We start from the raw sequence: 26529 nt of genomic DNA, 5'->3' as shown, positions 1-26529 counted from the left end.
TTAATTTGTTTTGCGACAATAAAATTCTGTCAGATAAACATGAATATGAGAACTTGTATACATTACAGATAATGAAAAGATCCTGATAACCAATTCAATATTCCTATCACAGATGATTTATAGCAATAAAATATACAGCCAAACCAAAGTCCATTAAATAGCTTAATGAAAGTAGTGCAATCTATTTCATAACATTCATATTAAAAAAATAGAGTTGGGCGTTTGCCTTAAATACTAGCAATAGATATCATTTTGATCTGGAAAGTCCATAACCTAACATATTATCTTAAGGTTCTTCAAACTTTTCAGAACACTTGAAAATAAAACTGGTGTGCATTGCATTGATTTTTACATAACTAAAATAACTAAAAACCAAAAATTTCTTGTAACCCATCTCATCTGAAATAGTTCCTAACAATGGGTAGCAGATGTCCCACACCAAACTCCATGGATGGTTTTGAAAAAGAGAGGTATTCGTATTGGATTGATTGATTGATTGATTAGTTTTTAACGCCACTTTCATTTCTATTCTGCTATTTTGTGGCAGTCTGTATTTATTGGTCGAGGAAGGAACTGCATACCATGTATCATGTAAAAGGTATTATATCAAAAACGTAAATGAAAATAATAAAACATATGTTATAAAAGAGAAATGTAACAAAAGGTCTTTTTTTTCTCTTCTTCACTAATTAGATGTTCTAGACATAGAAAATCTATCAAATCTTTAAAATTATCACGCTCTCAATTATTTCATAACCTGAAATTTTCACCCACTCAATTATATATTTGACAGCTAGGGAAACAGGCGTATTCCAGCATGATGTCATGTTAAAGTGACCAATCCCCAATTTTCTCTTTTCCTTAATTCCTGTTGCTGTAAATCAAACTTGCTTCAAAATGACGAAATATCGTCAAGAAAAAATCATAACCTGAAATTTTCACCCACAATTATATATTTGACAGCTTGGGAAACAGGCTTATTCCAGCATGATGTCAAGTTAAAGTAACCAATCCCCAATTTTCTCTTTCCTTAATTTCTGTAAATCAAACTTGCTTCAAAATGACGAAATATCGTCAAGAAAAAATCATAACCTGAAAAGTCAACTAAATCATAATGAACTAGTTAGCAAACCAGTTTTATGGTGTTCAAATTGTATACTTAACTTTGATAGATAGTTGTCTCATTGGCACTCATACCACATCTTTTAGTATCTATTTAGGTTTTATTTTACATTTTAATTGCACAAGCAGTTGAGTGAGAATTATCAACATAAATTAAAACATTTCAAATATAGCAAATCTGATTTCTTTTAAAACAGTTTCCTGTGTACTTGCCTTGCTTACAAGGATTTGACAACACTGAATTCTATTTTTAGGTCTTGTAATTGTTACATCAGCCAATGAAATTTTAGCCTTCAAATTTTTGTAAGTGTGTGCCATTATGACAAAACTATGACAAAACCAGAGGATCCAGAAAGATCTTCAAAAATAGAAAGTGATACCAAGCGCTGTCAGATCCTCATAAGCAAAGCATGGTCTCAAGATCTGTATTTTAATCAGATTGAAATTATGACTATTATATCATTTTTAACAAAGACCACCATTATACCTAATATCATGACTTACAAATTTGAGTGTAGTGAGTAGATGTGTCTACTAAGAATGAACATTAATGTGTTAATTGTTATGTAACTGCACCTTTTACATGTGTAAATTAAACTTATATCTATTTTAACATCAATGAATCTACAGAAACTTTGAATGTCACTAAACTTGTATCATTTCAGCATATATGTTGTTGGTTCTATTAATTTACATTGTTTCATAAAGAAATAAAGGTGTACTACTTGGTGATCAGCATACAAGTCTTTTATCTTTTTTGGAGGACCAAAATAAAATATAATGGCTTACCGGAGTCTACAAATGTCTACACTGTAGTTTTTATTGGCACTTTCAGTGATGATCGACACATGACAAAATTGCACGTCCTCCATGTGAAAAATATTTAGCAAATTGAAAAAAAAATCTTATGTATATATAGTCCTAACCTTTCTCCCAAGCAACCCAATAATACAAACTTTTTAGTTTGGCCTAACCCTCAGTTCTCAGCATTCTTCATGAAGGTATCTGTAGAAAGATACTTCTGACATAGGTAATATAATTTGAGTGGCATAACATTAAATGCTGCCATAACCACTCTCTTTAAGATGTCACATGATGCAGATTATTTCTTGACACATTATGAGGCAGTCGTAAATAATAATAACCATCATACAGTTCTTTTATTCAAAGATCTTCAAGATGAGCCGCAATATTTTGGTTATATAGAGTATCTCTTTGGAATACGAAAATATTCATTTTGCAAAGTGACCCCTTATTTTATAAAAGAGTGTCAATAACCAAACAAAAATTGAATTCTGAAAATAAAAACTAGTAGATATCTGCAGTATGACCTATTTTTTCATAATATTTTTACCAGTTAGATACTGTAATCCTTGATTAAAAAACTTCTCAATTCTAAAAGTGGTCAAGTAAAAAGGAAAGATTCAAAATGAAATGAAAACATCTCTTTGTATAGTGTGCACCTGTAGTTTGCAGATCCTTCCTGTGTTGATATTACAAATCAATACAGCAGTTAATTTTAGGCCAACCAGTCTCCAGACAAATACATCTTTAATTAATATAACCATGAATATCCTTCTACAGACATTCTGACCTATTTCAGTTTTTAATATGTCTTTTTTTAATAATCTCTGTAAATATCTTATAACAACTGTCCATAAAGTGGAACTAAATACAGATTTTGTGAAATCAAGTTAAAGAAGGAGGTATTGTGAGCCATCAAATTGTCAAACTAAGTATTATGGTTTTGCTCATTGTTGAAGGTCATACAGTTACCTACTGTTGTTAACTTCTACTTTATCTGGTCTCTGGTGGTGAGCTGTCTCATAAACATATTTACTTTTGGTATTAAGCTAAATTTTGTCTTCGAATGACCTTAGATCTGCTCTAAATAACCCTCTGACCAAAAGCGACAATCATTTTTAATTTATGATGTCAAAGTTTTTAAATTCTGATGACAAATTTTACTTATGCGATTTTATGTAATGGCAGACATATTTGCATTCAAGTCTAAATATGTCTATTATATCTATTGGCAGACATACCACATCTTTTGGGCAAAATGTGAATAGCTCCCTTTAAAATTCAAACTGGTCCAGACTCCACTGATCACTGAAAAGTCATGAATCAAAGAGCTGATAGCTCTGAGGTGGAAGAAGGTCAATAAAAGGTAACTTGAATTACCATAAAAGCAGCCCCACTAACCTAGTCTGCTTTGGATTGTTTTCTTCAAACAAGAATGTGTCGTAAGTACATGGATTTCCCATCTGTACAATCATTTTCTATGTTCAGTGAACTGTGAAAATTCGGTAAAATCTTTAATTTGGCAGCAAAATTAGAGAGATCATATCATAAGGAACACATGTGTACTAAGTTTCAAGTTGATTGGATTTCAACTTCATCAAAAACTACCTCGGCAATAAACCTTAACCTGAAGCAGGACAGACGGACAGACCAGAAAACATAATGTCCATAAATGGGGCATAAAAGTAGCAAGACTTGTTACATACCTGCCAACTTTTGAAAGTTCCCATCAGGGTTTTAGTGCGCGACAACAATTTTAAAGGTTACAATTTTTAGCTAAGTGCACTATAATCTGGATTGTCTAGAAAAAGTGTCATATTTGTATGATGAACTAACATACCTTTTTCTTAAGTCTGTTTGCATGATTCTAGCTATTAAATCGTTAGAAAAGATGAATATGTAGCTAGCAGACCAGGGTTTATATTCTTGTGTAAGAATATTAGATGCTTGTTGAAATTTTCAATTTTGAATTATGCACAAAGATGGACCTTTAACAGGTTGGGAACAACACTCCAAATGAGGGGTAACCCTCATTGGAAGTACATTACAACCCACTGTAAAAAATGAGCACCTTTATATTCATATTATTTGATGAAACTGTCCCCCAAGAACTATGCATCTATCAAGTATTAAATGGTCAAAACATGTCAAAAGAATTGTGATGTTTCTAAACTTATATCTTCTTTATTAATTTGAACCCTCATTTGGAAAAGTTGTTCCAAATACAATGAATTTTCCCACTTTTGAGTCAAAAATCTTAAAAAAGTTCTTTCTTATTTTTTTCAACAGTAAAATGACACCTTGTTTTAGGGACAGTCCCTCATTTAAAGGACACTACTCATAATTGGGGGGGGGGGTCCCCAACCTGTTTGTTTGTCTTCGTGAAAAAAAAAAGTATATTGTCCTTTAAATGATTTAATTGAATACAAAAATAAAATATGTTACAACATGTATTATGTCAAAAAATTAGTGTAAAAAATACTATTTATCATCTTTATGGTAGTACTGCATCATTGAATTTTGTCAATCAGCCATGCTGTTATCCTTCAGCTGTTGAAGAACCTGCTTGCAGATGAAAAATTCACATGACATTTTCACGATTTTACAACTAGATGAAAACTAAACTCCATACAGCTTTATCGTTCGGGTCTTACTTCCCTTTCTCTACAAACAATGTAAAGAAGCGTAGTTAGATGTCACCACTGTTTCGGAGTTTGGATGAAATCAAAACAACACCAGTTCAAAATCTAGCATGTGAAAATAATCTTCAGAGAAAACATTTTTGATTGGCCTATTAATTAATTGTGAGTAACACAGAATTTGATTGGCTGAACACGATTGTCTTACAAGGAACACGTTTTTTAGAGTTTTTTTTAACGATACCCTTAATATTAATATTTTTTAATAAATTCAACGAATTATTATAAACGTCCTTGATAAAGAGTAAAGAGAATGAACACAGGGCTATACGGGCGAAAGAACTCAGGACAAACAGACCAAGGGCGAACATGTAAACAGGGTGAGTTGTCCTGATACCCAATTCACGCATGTGTACTACAAATATCTACAGTAAAAACATCCGGTTACAAGTAAACAAATGACGTTCATGTAGATGAGATGAAATCTAATAATTTACATAAATAAAAGAGTACATATTTACGATAGTGATTGTCTTTCAATCCTAATTTACAAATCAAATGATTCAGATGCTTAATTATGTTAAATCAGTGTCAGGAATCGAAAGTTGTTATGAAATTGTAATACACAGAAACGAATGCGGCATACGGAGAATCAATGATTTTAAGTCGGCACCATTGGCCTTCAGAAGACTGGAAGTCTTCTTCCACCAAAAATGAATCAATGCATTTCAAAGATTAAGATAAGACAAATACATTTGGAACATTATCTCTAACAATTTGAATTTCTACAAGACTTCAGACAGAACATTGTTTAAATAAGGTTACCTTATTTCTTTCATGGTATATCGATAAAAAACATCATTAATTTCCGTAATTTTGTTTCTTGAGACAGCCATAAAAAGCTAACTGATCAAGTGAATCTTATCCTCAAGACACAGATATCTTTGGGTCAATAACTGCTTTACCTAGAGCAATAGTAGAAAAATCTACCAGACTTAAACAATTATTATGCTTTTGAGTGAACTTCTTCGGGAAGTAATATATGGTAGTAAATAGTCAATATATATAAATAGTACATAACAATTTAGGAACCTTAAGGGACCAAACTCACATAGCCTTAGCCTGAACTTCTTTCTAGGAGTCAACTTCTAAGCAGTTTAATAACAATTAAGTCAATTATTCCTCCCATATAGTGTGCCAATATAATAAAACTTGGTTTCAACTAAAAAAAAAAGTAAGGTTCAACTGTTATCATCTAGAATCCACTTTCCTGCCCTTATACATGTATAGTTATATTTTAAAGTATCCATAACCTTTTGGAAATGTATGTGCTGACCCCAATCTAAGTTGAGATCTTTTAAGTATCATATGTGACCATATATTCCAGCTTATTTCTAAAATTTGCAGAGATCTTCCTCTTTTTTATGAGACCATAAATCTAATTTTGATTTCATCCCATTGTAAGCTTATGACCAATTATCATTCAGAAACCCAAACTGACAAATGGACTGACTGGTAAACAGATAAAACAAGAATTCGATTGTGTCCCAAGTACACAGAAGCCCAATATGCACTATCCTTTCCTATGTTCAATAGACTGTGAAAATGGGATAAAATCTATAATTTGGAATTAAAATTAGAAAGATCATATTATAGGGAACATGTTTACTAAGTATCAAGTTGATTGCACTTCAACTTCATCAAAAACTACCTCTACCAAAAACTTTAACCTGAAGTGGGACAGACGGACAAACGAATAGACGCACAGACCAGAAAAACTTGTGCAAAATCAGTTATAAGTGAGGGGAAATAAAAGACCATAGATACAACAGAGAGATGACACATACTAGCAGGCTAGAGCCAATGTCTGAAATATTATTTTAATTGATCATTATGTAACTTCTATTCATGAATATGAGGTCATTGTCAGTTTACATCATTGGAAAGTTTGTGTTATCAATGTTTTCTGTTGCAACCAAAATTACATTTTAATTGCACAAAACTGTTTGATTATTTATGAGATACCTCAACCAAGTTCTAATTGAGCAATTCTGATTTAACTACCAGTGCTATCAAGCTTCTTAATTCAAAGCACTTGTCACAATCTATTCCAAACAGAACCAACCTGACTTTATGCACAAAAATTAATTAGAAAATCAATAGTTTTTGTTATAAGCCATTATGCTCATTCTGATGAATTGTTCAAATCTCACCTGAAACAAAATTTGATCATGTTCAGGATTATGTCACAAAGTCTGTATATACAAACATTTGATCATGTTCAGGATTTTGTCACAATGTCCCTTTGTATATACTAACGTTTGAATTTGATCCTGTGTATGATTTTGTCACAATATTTCTTGGTACAAACTAACATTTGTCCTTGCATATGCCAAGAGAACATTGCAGTCATTATATAAAAATGGTGGTGAAATGTTTTAAACTGACTTGGATAAAGACAATCATGATAAACATCATCAGAAGCACTGGAATAGATAGAGATCAAATTGAGGGAAACATGTTTAATTTCCTCTGACCAAGAATTAATCTAACTTATGTGACAGGCTTGGCTGGATGATGGGAGTCATCAAAACCATATAATAGAGAGATTTGGGTATCAAAGAATTAAAAAGGCAACCTACAACAGGATATTTTTTTTTCTTCAAAAAAACAACAAATAACAGGACAGATATCTAATTAAACATTGTAACAGTTTCATAAATTTCGAAATTCTAAATATATTAAGATCAACCAAGTTTCTTGCTATTTTAAGTGAATGAATTGAGATGTGAAAAAAGAAAATATTTTTTGAAAGAATCAAAAGTCAAATATATTTGAAAGGTTTAATTATTTAGATATCAATCACCCTATGGTGTCCCTCTTAAATTATAATAAAGTAGCTGGTATTTCCACTGACTCTGAAATTATCACAGAAGGAGCTTAGGATGACTTAGCACTGTAATAAGTACTTCTCAGGGTGGTAAGGGGCTTGACAGACTGACAGATTTGATAGAGTGCTATCTTTAACACAGAAGTATATAGACCAGGCTATATATTGGCTATAATCTGTTTTCAATGTGACAAACATTCAATAGTCTTCAAATTCTTTTTTTATGCTTAAGAACTACTTAGAAAACACAATAAAATATTCCAATTATCAAATGTGTAGTAATTGGCTTCATTTCCATTGCAAGGTTTCATCAAATACTAAAAAAAAAAAGCATAAATCTTTCATGCTTAAAATAATAAATATGCCAAAAGTATGAAATCTCTTATGGCTTTTCTTAAGCCCTGTTGACACTATGATAGTTTTCTGTAAAAAAAAAACTCAGTCATTTTTTCATCTAAAACTTGGTCACAGAAATAGGCTCGAATTCAATACTTGGCTCAAAGATACTTCTCACAGAATTATTGCATTGTACATTCATTACAATGTAAAGTACAAATTTTCTTAAAGAAATTATGCAGAATTTGGTGAAAAAAAAGAAAATCCCTCAATCCATGAAAAGAAATGATTCAAAGGTATATTTCTTGTAAAAAGAGATAACCGGTTTATATACATTTTGTTGTACAAGAGTCAAAACTCTTGATGACATTTTAAAAGAAACAAACATATATGTCAAAGAATTAGAACTTATATTGCAGTTCTTGAACTTGGAAAATGGAAGTTTTCCTAGCACAGAACTTAAATACAATATGTTTGTACAATTCCTAAATTTTAGAGCTCATTACATAGTTACCTTAAGATAATCAACTTCTTTCCTTGGAAGTTGAATGTCTCATTATAATCTGATATTCAACTTCTTTCTTTCTGATTATTGGAAATTCAAGTCTTTCACAACGAATTTAAAAAAAACACACCTCATTATTATATGAAAAGATATATTGTGATCAATTTGATCAACATGTTTGTTGAAGCTAGACAAACCATATTGGGACTGTATGCAGACATGCTAACTCTAGTCTCTATGCCTACAGCTGTATACAATATCTCCCAATTAATTTACAGATATTGGCCATGAACCATTTTTTATCAAAGCTAAAAACTTCTGTAACAAATCCAGATGCCTTACATCATAAATCTTAGATAAATATCCACTCTGACAGAAACCACTGTATTGGTGGTGAATGTATTGTTTTAGACTAACTCTGATAACCAGGTCAATTTGATTTTTTTTCATAAAAATGTTAGTAATCTGGTTGATTTGCTTCTCTTATCAATAATTATTTTCCAATACAAACTTTTCAAATAATCTGCTCTTGATGTAATAAACGTCAAGGAAATCAATTTTCCAATTTGTAATTATTCTTGTTTTATTACAAAGCAATTTCTATTAATCACTTTATTTTTACAAACATTCAAATATGGTTGCAGCTTGCTTCAACAAGACAAAAACTTATCTTACAGAACAACCTGCAGTCTATATAATTTTAGAAAACAGATGACTATGCCCACTTTTTTAATGCCTTTGATGAAACAGTTTTTTTTGGTTTGCTTATCAACATCTGCACATGATTTCTCACATGTTATCAGTGTATTTGCATTTTAATAAAATAAGTTGCACTAATATACAATAGAAAATACAATTTTCCAATACTTTTTAAATACTCAACTAAGCTTTAGTCATGTTGGATTGGGGTTGTTTAACTCACAGGCACTTGTTTCTATCCATGGGAAGATCCACGATCAACGTATATTTACGAGCTCGTAAACATATATTGATAGTGGATCTTCCCATGGATAGAAACAAGTGCCTGTGCAGTAGCTGTTTGATTTTCAGTGTTTAATCTCACTCAACCGACTTTATAGACCCTAAGTCTAATTGTCCTGAATAATTATGAAATATTTGCTACTGGACACTAGTCAAACAAGTACATTGTATCACTTTATCAGCCCATCAGAACCATAATAGGGATGCGATATGATTTTATTTGTATATAATTAAGACCTTGCATTGTACATTCAATTAAAGTTTTCCATATCTTTTCCATTTCGGTGGTGAAGATAAGAATGGACATCTTGCAAAACATACTATGTCATATCTGTTTTGTTTTTGTCTGTTATTTACATTAAATCTTCTTAGATGATTAAGATGAAGGAGCATATGTTTCACATGAATATACCTGTTTGTATCATCATAATTGTTTCCTTTGTATTATAATTGCATTGTTTTTGTTTGGTTTCAAGGATTACCAATAATATCTAAATATTGAAATTCTTTGATAATAAATGAAATTAACTTCATTATTTTTTATATTAAATCCTAAGTCTGAATGTTTACCGAAAGAAAACAAGTGCCTAGCCTGGTGTGGTTGACTATACTTGCTTATATCTACGTGTACCAGTATTTTATTTTACCTTTGGTGGATAGTTGTCTTATTGGCAATTATATCACATCTAATTATTTTTATACAATGTATTACGGTAGTTCTTTTGTGTTCTGTAAACATTGCCAAGATGCATAACAAGCTCTCTGTAAGGACCAACTTTAAAAAGAGGTAAATGTACCAGTGCCTCGAGTCAGATCTTCAGTTTATTGAAAAATTAAAGAGAAAACTTTGCTTCCTCTCCTATGTCTATCCCTCCATACTCCAGATCAATTACTCCTCCATAACAGAACAACTTTAAGAGAGTTAACTCATTCACTTTGCCTATAGTGATGTTTAAGATATCTGCAGCTTAAAATACCGTTACACCTTTGTCCCTGATATGGGATGAGATAAGGTCTCACTAACATGTGAAACCCACAACATTCTTTAGGTGCCTGTACCAAACCAAAAACCTGTAATCAAGTTGTTGCTGATGGTTGCTTTCTTCCATATTTGTTTTCACTTGTTATATTTAGCATAAATCAGGCTTTTGTTTTTTTTCTTTTGCATTGATTCACATTTTGCCATGGCTTACTATACTATATGTGTTTTGCTTGTAGTTGAAGGCCATTTGATGACCTATAGTTGTTAATATTTTCATCCTTAGGTCTATAGTTATCTCATTAGCACTCATACCAGATCTTATTATCAAAAAGGCTGCTGTTAATAAGTCAAAAGCCAGTATTGTATGTCTCATCCTCAAAATCAAAAGTTAAACATACTCAGTTCAGATCCTATGAATGTTGTATGCTTGTATAACTACACTGTCTGTTTGATCTTAATCAAGGTCATCACAACAGGAAATTGAACAATTTCTTTAGATTTTCAACTTGTTTCTGATATTTACATTATGTAAAAGATTTGCAATATGTAGGAGTAATTAGCTAATGCACCGACTGATCTGTATACAACATAATATCAAGTGCAAACATCTTGCAAAGTGTTGGAATTCTTTTTCCAGGCTTGTTAACGTTACAACTTTTAAAAAAATTTAAGTGTCCACATCGTCTGATGTCAAACCTAACAGGACTAAACAAACTTTGCCATTAAGGACTTTAAACGCAACAGTACTAACTTCAAACTCTGACGAACCAAATAAATCCTTTTAGATTCCCTTTATAAATTCTGAACTTTGATGTCAAAAGAAATGAAATACAAATTTTCTAATTTCAAGTCAAAATTATACTCTAATGTACTAGAATTCAGCAGCAAATCTCTGAAAAACTAGCCAACCAAAACTAAACAAACCAACAGTTAGTGAACATTATAGACACAAAGTCAACAAAAAAATCAGAATGATATTTGCCGGAATAAAGAGTGACAGAAGGAAAGAATGAGAGAAGGATAGACAAGAGAACCACTATTTGTCCCAAAAGTTGTTGGCTAGGGCATATCAATGATTATACAATACAGATAATTGTCCGTTTTATATAACCTACTTCTGACTTACCTTGTGCGAATCCTGACATTTTTCAGCGCTGTCAACTATGACTGAGTCACATGTCAGGTCACATGGTCTTTCAATCGTCTGATTTGACTGTCCATCTGCATCAGTTGTACGATAGACAAAGGTCAAGTTGTTTCCATGAGCAACGGAGGCTTCGATAATGAACTCTGCATCGATAAAGACTGCAAAGACCTTGGCATTTTCTGGTAAAGCAAAGGACTCTGGGATACAAGATGGTCGATTAGCTTCATCTGTTTCTAATACTACTTGGAGGTCCTTTGGTTCTGGTTGTTGAACTGTGACAGTGATTGTTGATACTAAGGTAGATAACTTATTGAAAACACGCACCTCTGTAATAAATAAAATTTTAAAGGTCTTAATGACTGAATTGCATGTGCACAAATTCAGTTTTTAAATTAAACAAAACTTGTGAATTAAGATTTGTTTACCTAAAGATCTGTTAATCAATCATTGTTAGGTAGTTATTTTAGGTTATTCAATAAATTTCTCTGACTCAACAAGACAGGTATTTATAAAAATTCTTTCTGTAATTTCCTGTTTACAGGAAAGTTATACAAAAATCTTAAGGTGTACTATTTACTACCAGACTAACATTTTAATGTTCACACCTTTAAAAGAATACTCAAATTTATAAATATTAAAGACTTCAGTCAACAACTTTTTTAGATTTCATGTGTAAAAAGTGCTTTCTAGTTTACTTTATTAGGAACACTCAAAGTCAAATATTTGAAAGCAGAGGATGTGTAGCTACTTCTAATTTAACATGTGTACAATTATAAGAATGGACATTTTAAAAATCCCATAGCTGGTCTAGCTTTATTGTGCATGAATTCATGAGTTTGTTCAGGTAACTAAGTGCTTTTTACCACAGTGATTCAAACACTTTAAAATTAGTATTTCGATCATCCCCTGGTTTTTGTGGTGTTTGTTTAGTGTAAACTTCAGATATTTTTTTTTCATTTGCCTGTCTTTTTTTCTTTTACTTTAGGCATTGAATTGTCTTTCTTACCTCCAATTATGACCCTTTCCTTTCCTTTTTTAACGCACATAAAATTCAAAGTTATACACACAACAGAATAGGTACCAAATCTAGTGTCTAAAATCCCAATTAAACATTATATATGGAACCATGTACGGTATCATAAGAGTTATTTCAACAAAATTAAACTTCATACATGTACAACAATCAGTCTTTTCAAATTAACAAAGATTAAATTATCAATGATTTCAAATTCACAGGTGTTTAAAAATCAAATCAATTGGGTTTTTTTGGTATCAAACAAGGTGAAACATTATGTGTTTATTTTTTTGATGCTTCATGATGGTTCACACATTTAACTTCCTTCTTTTTGTCTTCAGACCAATTAACTTGTCTTCTACAGTCAAAATGTGACATAATAATAACCCAAGTTTTACATCAATTATTATATCTTAATCATCATGATCATACAAAACAATATAAATGTCTTGAATGTCAAAGAATTTTTTTTTTAAGTAACTGTCAAATTTTGAAACAGTACATAAAGGGAATTCGATGTCAAATTCATGTTCACTTTTTTCAACTAAAATCCTTACATTTGATTTACAACATACTTAAACATACAATTAATTGCAAAATGGAAACAACAAAAAAAAATTCAGAAAAACATGAATGTATCCGCATTCCATTTTACTTGATACTTCACACATATTTAAATGGGGGCACTGAGCATATATTTCCATAAAATACCATAAGATGGCCGATTACTTGCCTCTATGAAATTAAAGTGTACATAAACTTTGATTCCTGAGATAACACAGGAAGACAATGGTAAAGCTTTGGTCAATGTTTAATGGAAAAGGATCCCAAGACTGGCAATCAACATCATCAAGCTTAACCCTTGTAAGATGAAACCATTGACCTTTGTCCTCATGAAAAAGGGAGTGGATTAAAGCTCTACAAATGGCAAAAAAAAGATGCAAATTTGGAACTCTGTAGTGCCAACAAATATCCACTGTTGAGTTATGTTGTATTCTTTACCATGAAAATTTGACCTTGAAAATAATAAGGTACAACCATTTCACTTGTTCCATAGAATTGAAAGGCTGGAGAAAACATTTTTTTGTTACCAAGTTTGGTCCTCTCTGGTGCCAACTTACAAAATAACAAAGGAGCAAATTGAGACATTTGGATTGAAGGACAAACACAGGGGAAAACAATATATATTGGAATACAGGTAGTAAGTGTTCGTTTGACTGATCCAATATGTGTTCAAAGGTTACAATTCATTGCTGTGAAGTTGCTTACCAAACATTGAGTTATTCTAAATTAATTTCTTGGTCAATAGCATAGGCGAAAACGGTGACGAAAAGGCGAAAAAGGTGACGAAAATTTTAAGTATATTTTACACATTCAAATTCATAAATTATCAGCAAACTGAAAGTTAGTTTTCTGAAAAATCAGAAAAAGGCTCACAAAATACAACTCAATAATGCCTGAAGCACATGTTCAATGAAGCCATTTGAATTCTGTTTAGTAGAAAGTGAGGAAAATGTGTTCGGAGATATTTGTTAAGATGAACAGAGGAACAACCAGACAAACAAGGTGAATCAAAGTTACCTTTTCTATAGTGATGATATAATGATTTTGGAGTGTTTCTCACATAACATTAGTATTTATAATTGTACCTGGATGACCATATGTACACCTAACCACCTGGGTCTAATAATTATAGGAGATCCATAAAACTTGTCAAATCTGTCAAACCCTGTACTTAAGTGATCATTTAAAACCAACCACACACACAAGTTCTTGGGATCAATCAATTCCTTTTACAAATACTGTTTTTATCCCATTTCCTAGTCCCAACTCTAAAATTATGACATAAAATATAGTTTATTTCTTCTAACTTGATGTTGTAACAGAAAGGATTAAAACTATGTTAATCAGCTTGCATTGACAATTTCATATATATATATCTAATTAAAAAGTCCTAAATCAGTGCAGCTTTTAATTCATTGAAAAAGTTTTAACTCAAATTATCCACGGTGCACCATCTTCTCATGAGCTCTTTTTCAGTACATACTTTGGAAGTTTAAAAATGTCTTTTGACTACCTTTAAATCCATGCCATTTGATATTTTAAACTATCAAATTATCAATGCTGACCTCATGTTGAATGAATGCCCATGACCTTTTTGGACACATACCTGTTGGAACTGAAAATATCCACTCAGTCAAAACTGAATTGATAATCAAATTGTGTTCAAAAATGACATTCTCAAGTGGAACATTTCAAAACAAAATATCACACTGATTCCAAAGAAATATGTAATTTTGTTTAAAAGAAAATGTAGGTGCAATTAACTAAGTGTCTAATTGTCTTCTTTAATTAGCTTGCTCTTCCTGAACATGCATGAAATATTTGCCACTGGACATTAAGTAACCAACAATCAATCAATCAATTAATTAGCTTGCATATTAGAGAGCTTCCAGACAACAATGGATTTTTTTTAAGTAAAAGTTATGAAAATATTCTGAAGAAAAAGAAATCAACCATTATAGGCAAATTGAGTGAAAACATCATAACTGTTCACTTAGAATTAGTATTGTGATCAACTTGATTCGTCAACAAAAAGTTTTTTTCATACATGGAATTGAAACCTGAAACTAGTACACTGTCCCAATGGTCAACCAAATACACAGCAATCCTGACAAACTACATACTGACAAATAATCATGTGATCAATATAAAGACAGATCATCTCAATGTTTTAATTAATATGTCAGACAGCTTTATGGTCCAAGAATGATAAATGGGATCATATATCACCAATTATTTTTCCATGTTTATCAAGTCCATAAACAATTACAGGCTAATCTTAGTTTGTAGAGCTAATAAAAAATATCTCTTATCTGAGGTTATGGATTAAGTAAGGAAACATTCATAAATATTGACCCATAATTTTTTTGTTTTTCTACACAAATGCACCAGCTGCACAAGAAAAAAGATAAGAACACTCATAAATGTTGTTTGCTAGTGTTAAACTTTGTGCATACTAACAGCATGTTTAAATAAAACTATAAAATTTGCCTTTAATTTCAAGTCCCTGATGTTGATCCTATTGAGTCAAAAATCCTCCAAGATTCGAGAGTGTAGTTTTTAAACACTTTTGACAGCATAATTTTTTTAAAATACCAAATATACTGTTCGACAGAGACTGTCTCCCGTTTTGTAATTTTGATGGTGTAATGCAAATGTTTATATTAAAATGACAATATTTAAACATATAAACCATGCACATCATTCAATGTCAATGAATCACAACTGATGGTGTAGGGCCAATTAACCTCCATTGCAATGTGAAATGCCAATGCTTATAAAACTGCATACCTAATACTACTGAATGATAAGGGGCTGCCTTTAAATTAACCTAAACACAAACTTGAATTTTTATGACCCAGGATGAACGGGAGTCTGCCACTGGGTGGGGCAATATAATCTCCATAGAAATGGGGCCAACGCTAACTAAGCTGCATACCAAATATCATTGACCTACGACTTACAAGTTTCCTTAAACTGGCCTTATCACAAACTAATACTACATGTAAACTAAGAAAAAGTTTCAAATGCAATAGACCATAAATGAGAGGAAAGGGTCAAATAATATCCATGGAAATGACTGTTTGGATTAGGAGTTATACGTTGTTGCATGTAACTTTTTGAGATGAGACTTCTTGTGGTCGGTTGTACTGTTGGCAATCCAGTTACGCTTTGTATTCATTATATAACTATTCCTGTGCAATCTAAAAGTGTTTGGAATAACATTCACCAGGCATGCTTGAAACAAAAGAATTGTGAAGTCAATTCATGAAATACTTGGACTTTTTTTTAAATTGCTTTATTTAACATCCAAGATCAACAATTGGCATAAACTACTTTTGGTTTACACTTATTTATTTATGGTTTCATTAAAAATGCAGTTCATAAATATCTTATGTACTTTTTGATAAACAGAACATTGTGCATTTGTTTAGATAAATTCTATTTTTCATTATGCAGAATAAACAGTGGATCTTTTTCTATGGCAATGTACTATTTCAGGAAACTGTAAATCTTTATAAATGTCAGTTTGTACGGAATGACTTCCTTCACAGATATCATATTATTTAATACAATATACAAATACAATGATAGTAATGGAGATGTTGTGAAAAATGAATGAGACAGCAACCTAAAAACAAAACTAGGCATCAAGAATAATGATAAACATCCATACCGTGTCCAGCTCTAAATAACCCCTTGTCTACAAAATTTCTTACTTTCTTACCTTTCTTACATATGGAGATGCCTTTGATGACTTAAATGTTTCTTTGTACTTACCAACAACAATGAGCAAACTGATTTAATATTTCAAATCATTATTGAGAAAAATTAACTCACAGACAAGAAAGGACCCATTTACATTACATAAACATTGATGAATAGTGAAAAGGACTTTTAGGACATCAACAATAGTCTTACTGTTATTTAAGTTGAAACCCACACACATGATCAAGGTAGACAACTCACCGTGAACAAATACAGCTAGTACATTAGGTTTTTAGTCAAAAGTATACAAGAATGTGTCCATAGTACATGGATGTCCTACTTGCACTATCATTTTCAGTGTACCATGAAATTAGGGTCAAAACTCTAATTTGACATTAAAATAAGAAAGTTCATATCAAAGGGAATATGTTTACTAAGTTTCAAGGTGATTGGACTTCATCTGCATTGGAAATTGCCTTGACTAAAAACTCTAACCTGAAGTGGGACGAACCAACCTCTAACGGACGGTAAGACGGACGAATGAACAGACAAACAGACACAGAGACCGGAAAACATCGTGCCCCTAGATGGGGCATAAAAATATTGTGATTTTGAAACAGAAAAAGATAAAGAATCCAAAATCCTGTGATGGATTAATGATTCAGATTGCATAATAGCAAAAGTAAAAAGCATTTTCTTAACTAAATGCACTTTGCCATAAATACTACCTTTATTGGTTTTAAAAATGTAATGCATAAAAGGTTTGAAATAACATTACATGACAACTAATTGCCACGGTCATTATTTTTCCATATAATTATCTGACTAAGAAATTGCATAGCTGCAGTCTTACCTTTGAACAATTTCATTACATAATTAACTTCATTATGACAAAGCAGAATTTCATATGTTAAACAAAACCAAGCAGAATTTCATATGTTAAACAAAACCCAGCAGAATTTCATATGTTAAACAAAACCCAGCAGAATTTCATATGTTAAACAAAACCCAGCAGAATTTCATATGTTAAACAAAACCAAGCAGAATTTCATATGTTAAACAAAACTTCTCTTAATATGATTTCTAATAAGTCAATATGAATGTAATTTTGAAGACAGTTTCCTTTACAAATAAATATATGTTCTTGCACTACTACTATTATTATACATGTATAATGATACTTAATCCAAAGATTTCATACTGTTATACCATAGTATGCTTATTATACTTATTTGTTTCACTTGCTTGGTTATTGTACCACAAAATAAATATGTGTTATTAATTAGCATCTGAAAATTCATGAAGAAAAATTTATAAAATTTAAAAAAAAAAAAATCAATGAAATCATCCAATGTTTTTTGCCGTATTTCAAGGAAATATACACAAATTGCACAAAAAAAAAATCCTACCTGTCTGTATTAAAACAAAAGCTTAGTTGTGGAATCCATGATGATACTATCAAGCATACAACTTTTATTTCCTCCGAACAAGTATGTTTAACCCAGTCAATGTTGTTTAACTTGATCATAAACAAACTAAAAACTTGTATACAGTCAGAAATACAAATTAATGATAATGTTTTCTTGTCAAGCATCAATTAATTGCCATCCCTTCCCTAAAGCTAACACTGAGAAAATCTTAGATGTAAGGCCATATGTACAAATTTATTAGTAACAAATTTTTTTCTGTTAAAAAACCTGTCGGCAGTTTTTATGTGTTAATTTTCATTGCTTTTTTTTATTTATTTATTTAAGAAACTTTTAAAAAAATAATAAGAATAGGATGTGTCATGGGGATACAGATGCTTCGCTTGTGAATATACAAGATTCAATGTACTGATTCAATCAACTTGATTTTTTTCTTCAATAAAACAAGAACAGTGAAAGTGACACTTACCAAATTCAAACTTAATCTGTGTTTTGGATGAAGCAAACTAAATGTAGAAATGGAAACCAATAACAGGACGTATAACAGAGACGTACCACAGGGTCCAACATAGACATGAGAAAACCTAAATGCCCACTTCATCTAGCAACAGGGTCATAAAAAGTACTATTATCCTCTCACAGGTTTTTTTACCTAGTATACATATGACATTAGTAAAACAGATTGAAGAGGAGACACCTTTCTGTTAAACACATATTTAAAGAGATTGATTCTATTTTCTCATTGGTTAGTATATTTGCATGAAGAAAATGTCTGCCCTAGAATACTTATAGATTATCGTTGATCATCTTGATGAGATTGATTTTCTCGCTTGAGCCAATACGGCGAAAGTGAGAAAAGCAATTCAGTTAAGAGGACCAATGATAATCTGTTTATCGCTATTTTACCTATGACGATGTTGTCAAATTCATGTCAATTTCATTGATAACACCATGTGCCCCCTTAGTTTCTAGTGATAATTTTTCATATCACTTGACTTCGATGAGAAAGGAAATTTTCAGTCAGCAAGATCAATGTAAAATTTTGTAAAATAGCGATAAAATAAAATATTGCTTGCAAATTGATAAATGTCCTTTGCACAATCTACTGCGGCAAATATTTCATACACAATGACATTAAGGACACAATAAATCCCAGAGGTCAATTATGTAGCATCTACGAAGTAGGTTGACTGGGGTTGATTGCTGGAAATTTGGACTGCTTCTGGTAAGTGATGGTATGCTGCACTTAGAGTAAACAAGACCTTGGACCAGCATATAAAGTATATGATTGAGTTTATTTTTTTCTCAGAAGATGCTTTCTTTTATAAGGATCATTAGTAAAGCAATCAAGAACCATAACTCATGGTCAGCAAATTTAAAATGGTCAACACCAATCCAGACCACCATTTATTAATGAGATACAAATTATCACAAGGAAATGACAAAAAGTATCATTTTCCTATCAATAAGGACCATATATAACTCTTAAACAAAACTGACAATACACAATATCAAAACTGACCACATTTTATACTAGAGAAACAACATATTTTAAAATTTTCAAAACAATTTGGTTGGATGCATGGTTCTCAAACTACTGTATCTGACTATCAAGACATGAACCTAATGAAAATGTGGTATGATTGCCAATGAGACATCTCAAACAGAGATCAAATCATGTAAAACTTAACAACTATTTTAGTCTTTATTTTTTTTTTTTGGAAGTTTCTATTAAAATCGCATAATATCAAACAAAGATTGCGTTGTCATTCGGCAAACAATTTTTTCCAATATTGGCCTTGATCTAGCCAGGATGTGAGGTCATCCATATTGCCAATGTAAGTACCTTTGAGTCAGGTAAAGCCAACTTTTACATAGAAAACATCAAAAGGATGTGAAATTAACATAAACCTTTGTCAGACATTATAAAACACTCAAGGCATTATGTTTGATATCAGTATAAATGTGTAATCATCCTTTTATATATAAAATATCAGCTAAAACTGAACATGAAATTTACTGTTTTAACTTTTTCAAAGACTTAACATAGGACAAATAATGACTTAACGTGTGGTTACCTTTCTCCAGTTGCTTCTTTCATGTGTATAAACCTACTATTTTCATTAGAATGGTATTAGTTGTGGATTTTTTTTTATCATAAAGATATGAAATTAAAGTTTGATATCTGATGATATTAGTGGACATTGAGCAAAATATTCAAATACAAAATTGGCGGACATCTTAGACAATGTCATCAAGGCTTGACCAAATTTGATTCAAAATAAAAGTATGATACCAATGAATTGCTGCATTATCTTGAACTCTTTACCATCATCAAGTTGTAAAGCTGTGGGTCACTAAGGTAGTGAAAGTTTTTCTCAACCTTGGTCATGAAAGGATGGACAGAAAAACAAACATGTCACTTGCACAAATGAGTACAAATGAAACTCACATACTGCAAGAGTGTAAAAAAGAGGCAAAAGATACTAGAGGGACATTCAAACTCATAGATCGAAAATAACTGACAACGCCATGGCTAAAAAAGAAAAAGACAAACAGACAAAAATAGAACACAACATAGAAAACTTAAGCGACACAAACCCCACCAAAAACTGGGGTTGATGTCAGGTGCTCTAGAAGGGTAGGCAGATCCTGCTCTACATGTGTAACTCATAAAGTAACTGCCCAGCCCACAGTATTTATAAGCAAATACATCATACTTTGTCCTGGTAACTGCATCTTTCTTTAATAATGAGAGCTAGATAACCTAAATATCATGTATCAGATTAAATCTAACTTTTCTTGTCATAATTAGACCAAAAATCATGACATTCAAGAAATTATAAATTAAATTAAGACACATTTCCTTTTCTAATACTTATTTTTCATTCAGATTTTCAGATTATTGTACAGGCAATAAAAAAGTACTTACTTTAACCCCTGATTTGTTAGTTACATATCATCCAATTAATCAATTAGCCCAAGTGACTTCTTATTCCATGTAAAATATATATGTACATCAAATTACCTACCTCAAACAAACTCATAAATCATGTCTGTACAATAAATACAAATATATACTCAATGTCAAAAAGGTTTACCCTACACGACCTTTTACCTCCAAATAGTCTGTTAATATTGTCAATGCAGATGAACTGATAAAAATTATTTTTTTCATACGAAATATTTAAATCTTTTCAAAATAGGTGAAAGGTCAAACATGACAGCCTGTCACTGATAATTGAATGTTAATTACTAATGCATAACTGTTAAATCAGCATAATTTATGTTAACTTGATAGAAATTGTATTTTTCTCTCAGGTTTTTGCGCTTTTTTTTGACTTCTGGTGTCAAATAAATAATATTCTTATCATATATAAGGCTTTTGTGACTATAAGGTATGTCCCGCATTCTTTTGTGGCTTTTATTTGGTAAATGTCTAACACAAGCTCATAAACCTTAATTTAAAATCAAATATAAAATGAATAATTAAAAGTTTTAAATGCAAATAATATCATAAATAGTATTGTTCTTATAAAAAAATTGTTATGCCACATAACAACTTTGTACATTATGCCTTGTGATTATTTTTAGTTGTAAATTTCCTGTCAAATATCTATATATGTAAGTAACATGCACTTTCCTCTACACCACAAACATTATATCATATGACATGAAGGATGTAACCACATGTTATTAACTATAAATGCTTAATGTACTTATTTTGACTAAATTCAGACATGAATTTTGGTAGAAACCTGTGCTAACTTCAGACTATTAATTATGGCCTAATGTATCCATTGCCATCTGTTACAAACTAATCATGAACCTATTCCACTGTCAGTCAAAACCATTATAATTTACACACAATCAGGGTTTTAATTTACAGTTTACCATGTGAATTATGGATCTTCAAACTTAAAAATAAAGTTATATGTATATTCTTTGCAGGTGCAATATGTCTGCAATTTTCATTGTATGTGTTTTATGCTTCAAGCTCCTTGTTTATTCAGTATTTTTATGTCACCCGATCGACAATGTCGGGTGACATATTGCTTTTTTATGTCACCCGATCGACAATGTCGGGTGACATATTGCTTTTCCTCTGTTTCTTTTTCCCTATTATTATTATTTTTCTTCCACCTAATTTTGTCCGACCGCTTTCTCGGAACCAAAGGAACCAATCTAAATGATAGTTCACTATAACAAGGAACCCTGACTTTCGAGTTGCAGTGCAACTTTGGAACTAAAAAATGGCTGCCATTACCATGGAAACAGAACAATTGTGAAAAAATCCAGTTTTTGGTTTTAATGAATTATTTTGATATGCTTAAACTCAGAATCATTATATTTTGATACAATGTAGGTGCCCACTATATACTGGTTTTGGAGGATTTTGGCAATCATTGGAACTACTATGTTGCCATGGAAACTACACCAAAAATTTCAAAAATATCAGAATGCTCCAAATTTAACGAAACTTTACAGTAACGATGAGCAACATTGGTAGATGTGGAATTTGGCGTTAGAATTTCAAAAATGTCTGCCGTTACCATGGAAACAATGCAAAACAAGTCAAAATGGTTCAAAAACCTTAAAGTGCCATATACTTTCTTAAAATGGTAGGTCAAATTGATCGAAACTTTGATGGCATGGTCCCTCCCATGTACCAATGTGGTATATGCCATTAACTTTTGGGAATGGTCTTTGTTGCCATAGGAACAAATGAAAATGTCAAAAATTTCAAAAGTTTCAAAATGCTCCAAAATTGATGAAACTTAAAAGGATTGTTGACTGTCAAGTCTGCATGAGACTTTTGAAGTTGGAATTTCAAAAATGGCTACCGTTGCCATGGAAACTGGAAAAATGTCAAATATTTTCGAAATGCTCCAAACTTAATGAAACTTAATATTATTGTAAACTGGCATGTATAGATGAGACTTTTGACTTTGAAAATTTCAAAATGGCTGCCGTTGCCATGGAAACAGCAGAAATGTCATGTTTTTAAAAATGATCTAAATGTACTGAAAATTTACAGAAAAATGTAAAGCCATGCAAATATGTGCATTCACTGTTAAAAGTTTTTGAAATGGCTGCCGCTTAGTGGCAATGGGGGGAAGGGTGACATCCGCTATTGCTTGCAATAGCAATTCTAGTTTTTCTTACTTTCCCTCCTTTTACAACTCTCCTCAAAGGAGGTTGAAATACTCTTATTTGAGTCACAATTTCCAAGTCCAGACAAAAACTCAAAAAAAATAACGATTTAAGGTCAATAACTCCTACAAAACTTGATCCACTGGTTTCAGTCCTTTTGATATCTTTGTTAATATGTTGTGTTGATGATCATAATTGCTTTTAACAATCTTTTTTCGAGATAATGGACAAAAAAACAAGTTGCTTTCTTTAAAAAAAGAAAAGCAATACATGAACTTAAGACCGCTGACTGCCGGGTCACCGAAAGATTGTTGCTGAATTTGTGTTTGCTTTTGAATTGAAATAATTAACTGTGAATAGGAGAAGCCAGTTTTACGTATATATTTACAGCTTCTATTTGAATAGTTATTTTAAAGCTCGACTATTTTATATATTACTTGGGAATATACACATTTTTTCCGATTATAACGCATTGGCAAATACTAATTTCTACTAACCGGAAGACTTATGCAAATTGCACAAACCTATCGCAATATAAATGTATGCACTCAGTTTGCTTTATAATCTGGAATTCTGGATGCATTTATTTTATCTATCATATCTTCATAATTTGTTTCCTAAATGAATGCCTTTATGTTCTAAACTCGTATTTGAAGCTGTCTTTACTCATGGTAGATGTTGTATGCAGTTAAACCTGTGACATGCAATGGATTGGGACCTCTTATGAAGAGACTTATTTTGGTCTCATAAAACATCTCAAATTTGAAGGATTTCCTGATTTTACTTAAATCAATTCAAACATTATACAGAGAAACTTAGTTTTGCCAAAGAATTTCTTAATTCAGAAGTTTATGAATATCTGTACACGCGTTCAAAATAACCAATTTATTCAAAAAGGTATGTAGATATAAAAAACGCCAGACATGAGTTAAGTCTACAAAAAAAGCATCAGTGACGCTCGAATGAAAAAATTTAAAAGGCTAAATACATTTCAAAAAGGTCAAAGTTTATAATAGGACAGTGACCCAAAAAAGAAACAAAAGAGAAACAACTCGAGGTCAGAATACCGCTAGTAATGATGCCGTGTCCTGAATTTAGATAACAAAAACGAAAATAAGCTTCCACAAGTGAATTTAATAGTATTGCATGCAAGTAGTATTTTAGCGCACGAAATAGTAAATAGAAAACATCAGGAAAAGAAAACGCATTTGCGTCATCACATATCTTAATCTAATAGTTGAAATCGAATGTCAAACGGCCTACATTAAATGTTTCGACTCCGGATTCATTGACATTTTATCCGGAATTTTTGAGAACGCAAACCGATAGTGTGTTTTTGAAATGTGATCTATAATGTGAATGAATCAAGACGTGTAGGATAGTTGGTCAACACAATCAACACAATTTTCAAAACCGTACCATAGTACAAATATTTAGATGCTACATGTATAAGGTTAAACTATTGAAACAAACAAACAAAAATTGAATTAAAATTTTATAATAAACTGACGTTCCTGTTTGTAATTTTTTTCAAATTCTTTTGAATATATATAATATCAATAAACACGAACGTCAAGTATTTACGGATGGACTTTTTATTTATCGAATGAATCTATTTTTAAACTCTAACATTCCACTATGTGAATATATTACTATACAAAATATAAGCAAAGACTTCTAAATCCATACTAACAGTATAAAATAATCAACATTGGGGTTGTGATTAATTTTTGTTGTAATTATTGTAAATTATTTGTACGGTTGTTGTGAGCTGCAAGGATTTAAATCATGCTTTATGTTAAGACCTGTATAAATGACCGAAAACTTTAGAGATGTTCCGAGAATTTTATTCTGATTTCCGGCCGAGAGATATCGAGTGGCCCAAAGACACATCCAAAACTCGCCAATATATAAGCATGAACCCCTCAGGGGGTTCATGCAAAAAGAAAAGTAATCAATCAGGTGCTCCGCAGGGCACAGCTTTATATAACCCCAGTGGTCGAATCCCTGAACAGTTGGGGCTAGTTTGGTCACAATATTCAAGCTTGATACTGTGTGAATTTGGATTGTGATCAAATTTTTTATATAATATGGGTTTTTGTCACAAAATCAATGTGGTCAAAGATCTAACAAATCTATTGCACAAAACTGTGCAATTGAAGATTTCTTCTTGAAATTTTGAAAAACTAGAGGCTCTCAAGAGCCTGTGTCGCTCACCTTGGTCTATGTGCATATTAACAATGGACACAGATAAATTCATGACAAATGGTGTTTTGGTGATGGTAATGTGTTTGTAGATCTTTCTTTACAGAACATTCTTGTTGCTACAATTATCTCTATCTATAATGAACTTGGCCCAGCAATTACAGTGGAAAATATTTCCTAAAAATTTACAAAAATTAACAAAAATTTATGAAAATTGTTAACAATTGACTATAAAGGGCAATAACTCCTTAAGGGGTCAATTGACAATTTTGGTCATGTTGACTTATTTGTAGATCTTATTTTGCTGAACATTATTGCTGTTTATAGTTTATCTCTATCTATAATAATATTCAAGATAATAGCCCAAAAAATGTATATAATTTCAATAAAATTGCCAATTCCAGAGCAGCAACCCAACAACGGGTTGTCCGATTCGTCTGAAATTTTCAGGGCAGATAGATCTTGACTTGATAAACAATTTAACTTCATGTCAGATTTGCTCTAAATGCTTTGGTTTCAGAGTTATAATCCAAAATCTACATTTTACCCCTATGTTCTATTTTTAGCCATGGCGGCCATCTTAGTTGGTTGGCCGGGTCACAGGACACATTTTTTAAACTAGATACCCCAATGATTTTTGGTGAAATTTGGCCCAGTAGTTTCAGAGGAGAAGATTTTTGTAAAAGTTAACAACGACGGACAACTACGACGACTTTGAAGACGGACACCAAGGGATGAGAAAAGCTCACTTTGCCTTTTAGGCCAGGTGAGCTAAAAAGGAATCCCTTAAAAAAATGGTAAACAAAAATCAACCCCACTTGGAGCAATAACCCTTAACCTCAATCCCATGCTTTCTTTTGTAGTATATATTGAACCTTGTAGTTCAATTTCAGAGAGATCCATACACTTAAACACAAGTTATTGTCATGATTGTTTGGAAACTAGAAACATGCTTCTTTTTGACCCTTTTTAGGCCCCTTAGTAAATTCCTACATATTTTGGTCAATTAACCCAAAACTTAATCCCAGCCTTCCATTTGTTATTTGGATG

General features: G+C 31.6%; 1 protein-coding gene across 1 annotated transcript in view; it reads right to left on the bottom strand.

Moving 5' to 3' along the window:
- Positions 1–26529, bottom strand: part of LOC143062863 (polycystin-1-like protein 1) — a 242837-nt gene that overhangs the window by 175391 nt on the left and 40917 nt on the right. The window contains exon 6 of the mRNA XM_076234680.1: positions 11386–11732. Coding sequence (XP_076090795.1) covers positions 11386–11732 — 347 coding nt within the window. The remainder of the gene's footprint in view (positions 1–11385; positions 11733–26529) is intronic.

Source organism: Mytilus galloprovincialis, chromosome 2 (assembly GCF_965363235.1).
Source record: "Mytilus galloprovincialis chromosome 2, xbMytGall1.hap1.1, whole genome shotgun sequence".
Classification (NCBI taxonomy): Eukaryota; Metazoa; Mollusca; class Bivalvia; order Mytilida; family Mytilidae; genus Mytilus; species Mytilus galloprovincialis.
Note: the sequence above shows the minus strand (reverse complement) of the source record. Positions and strands in the feature narration are given on the sequence as shown.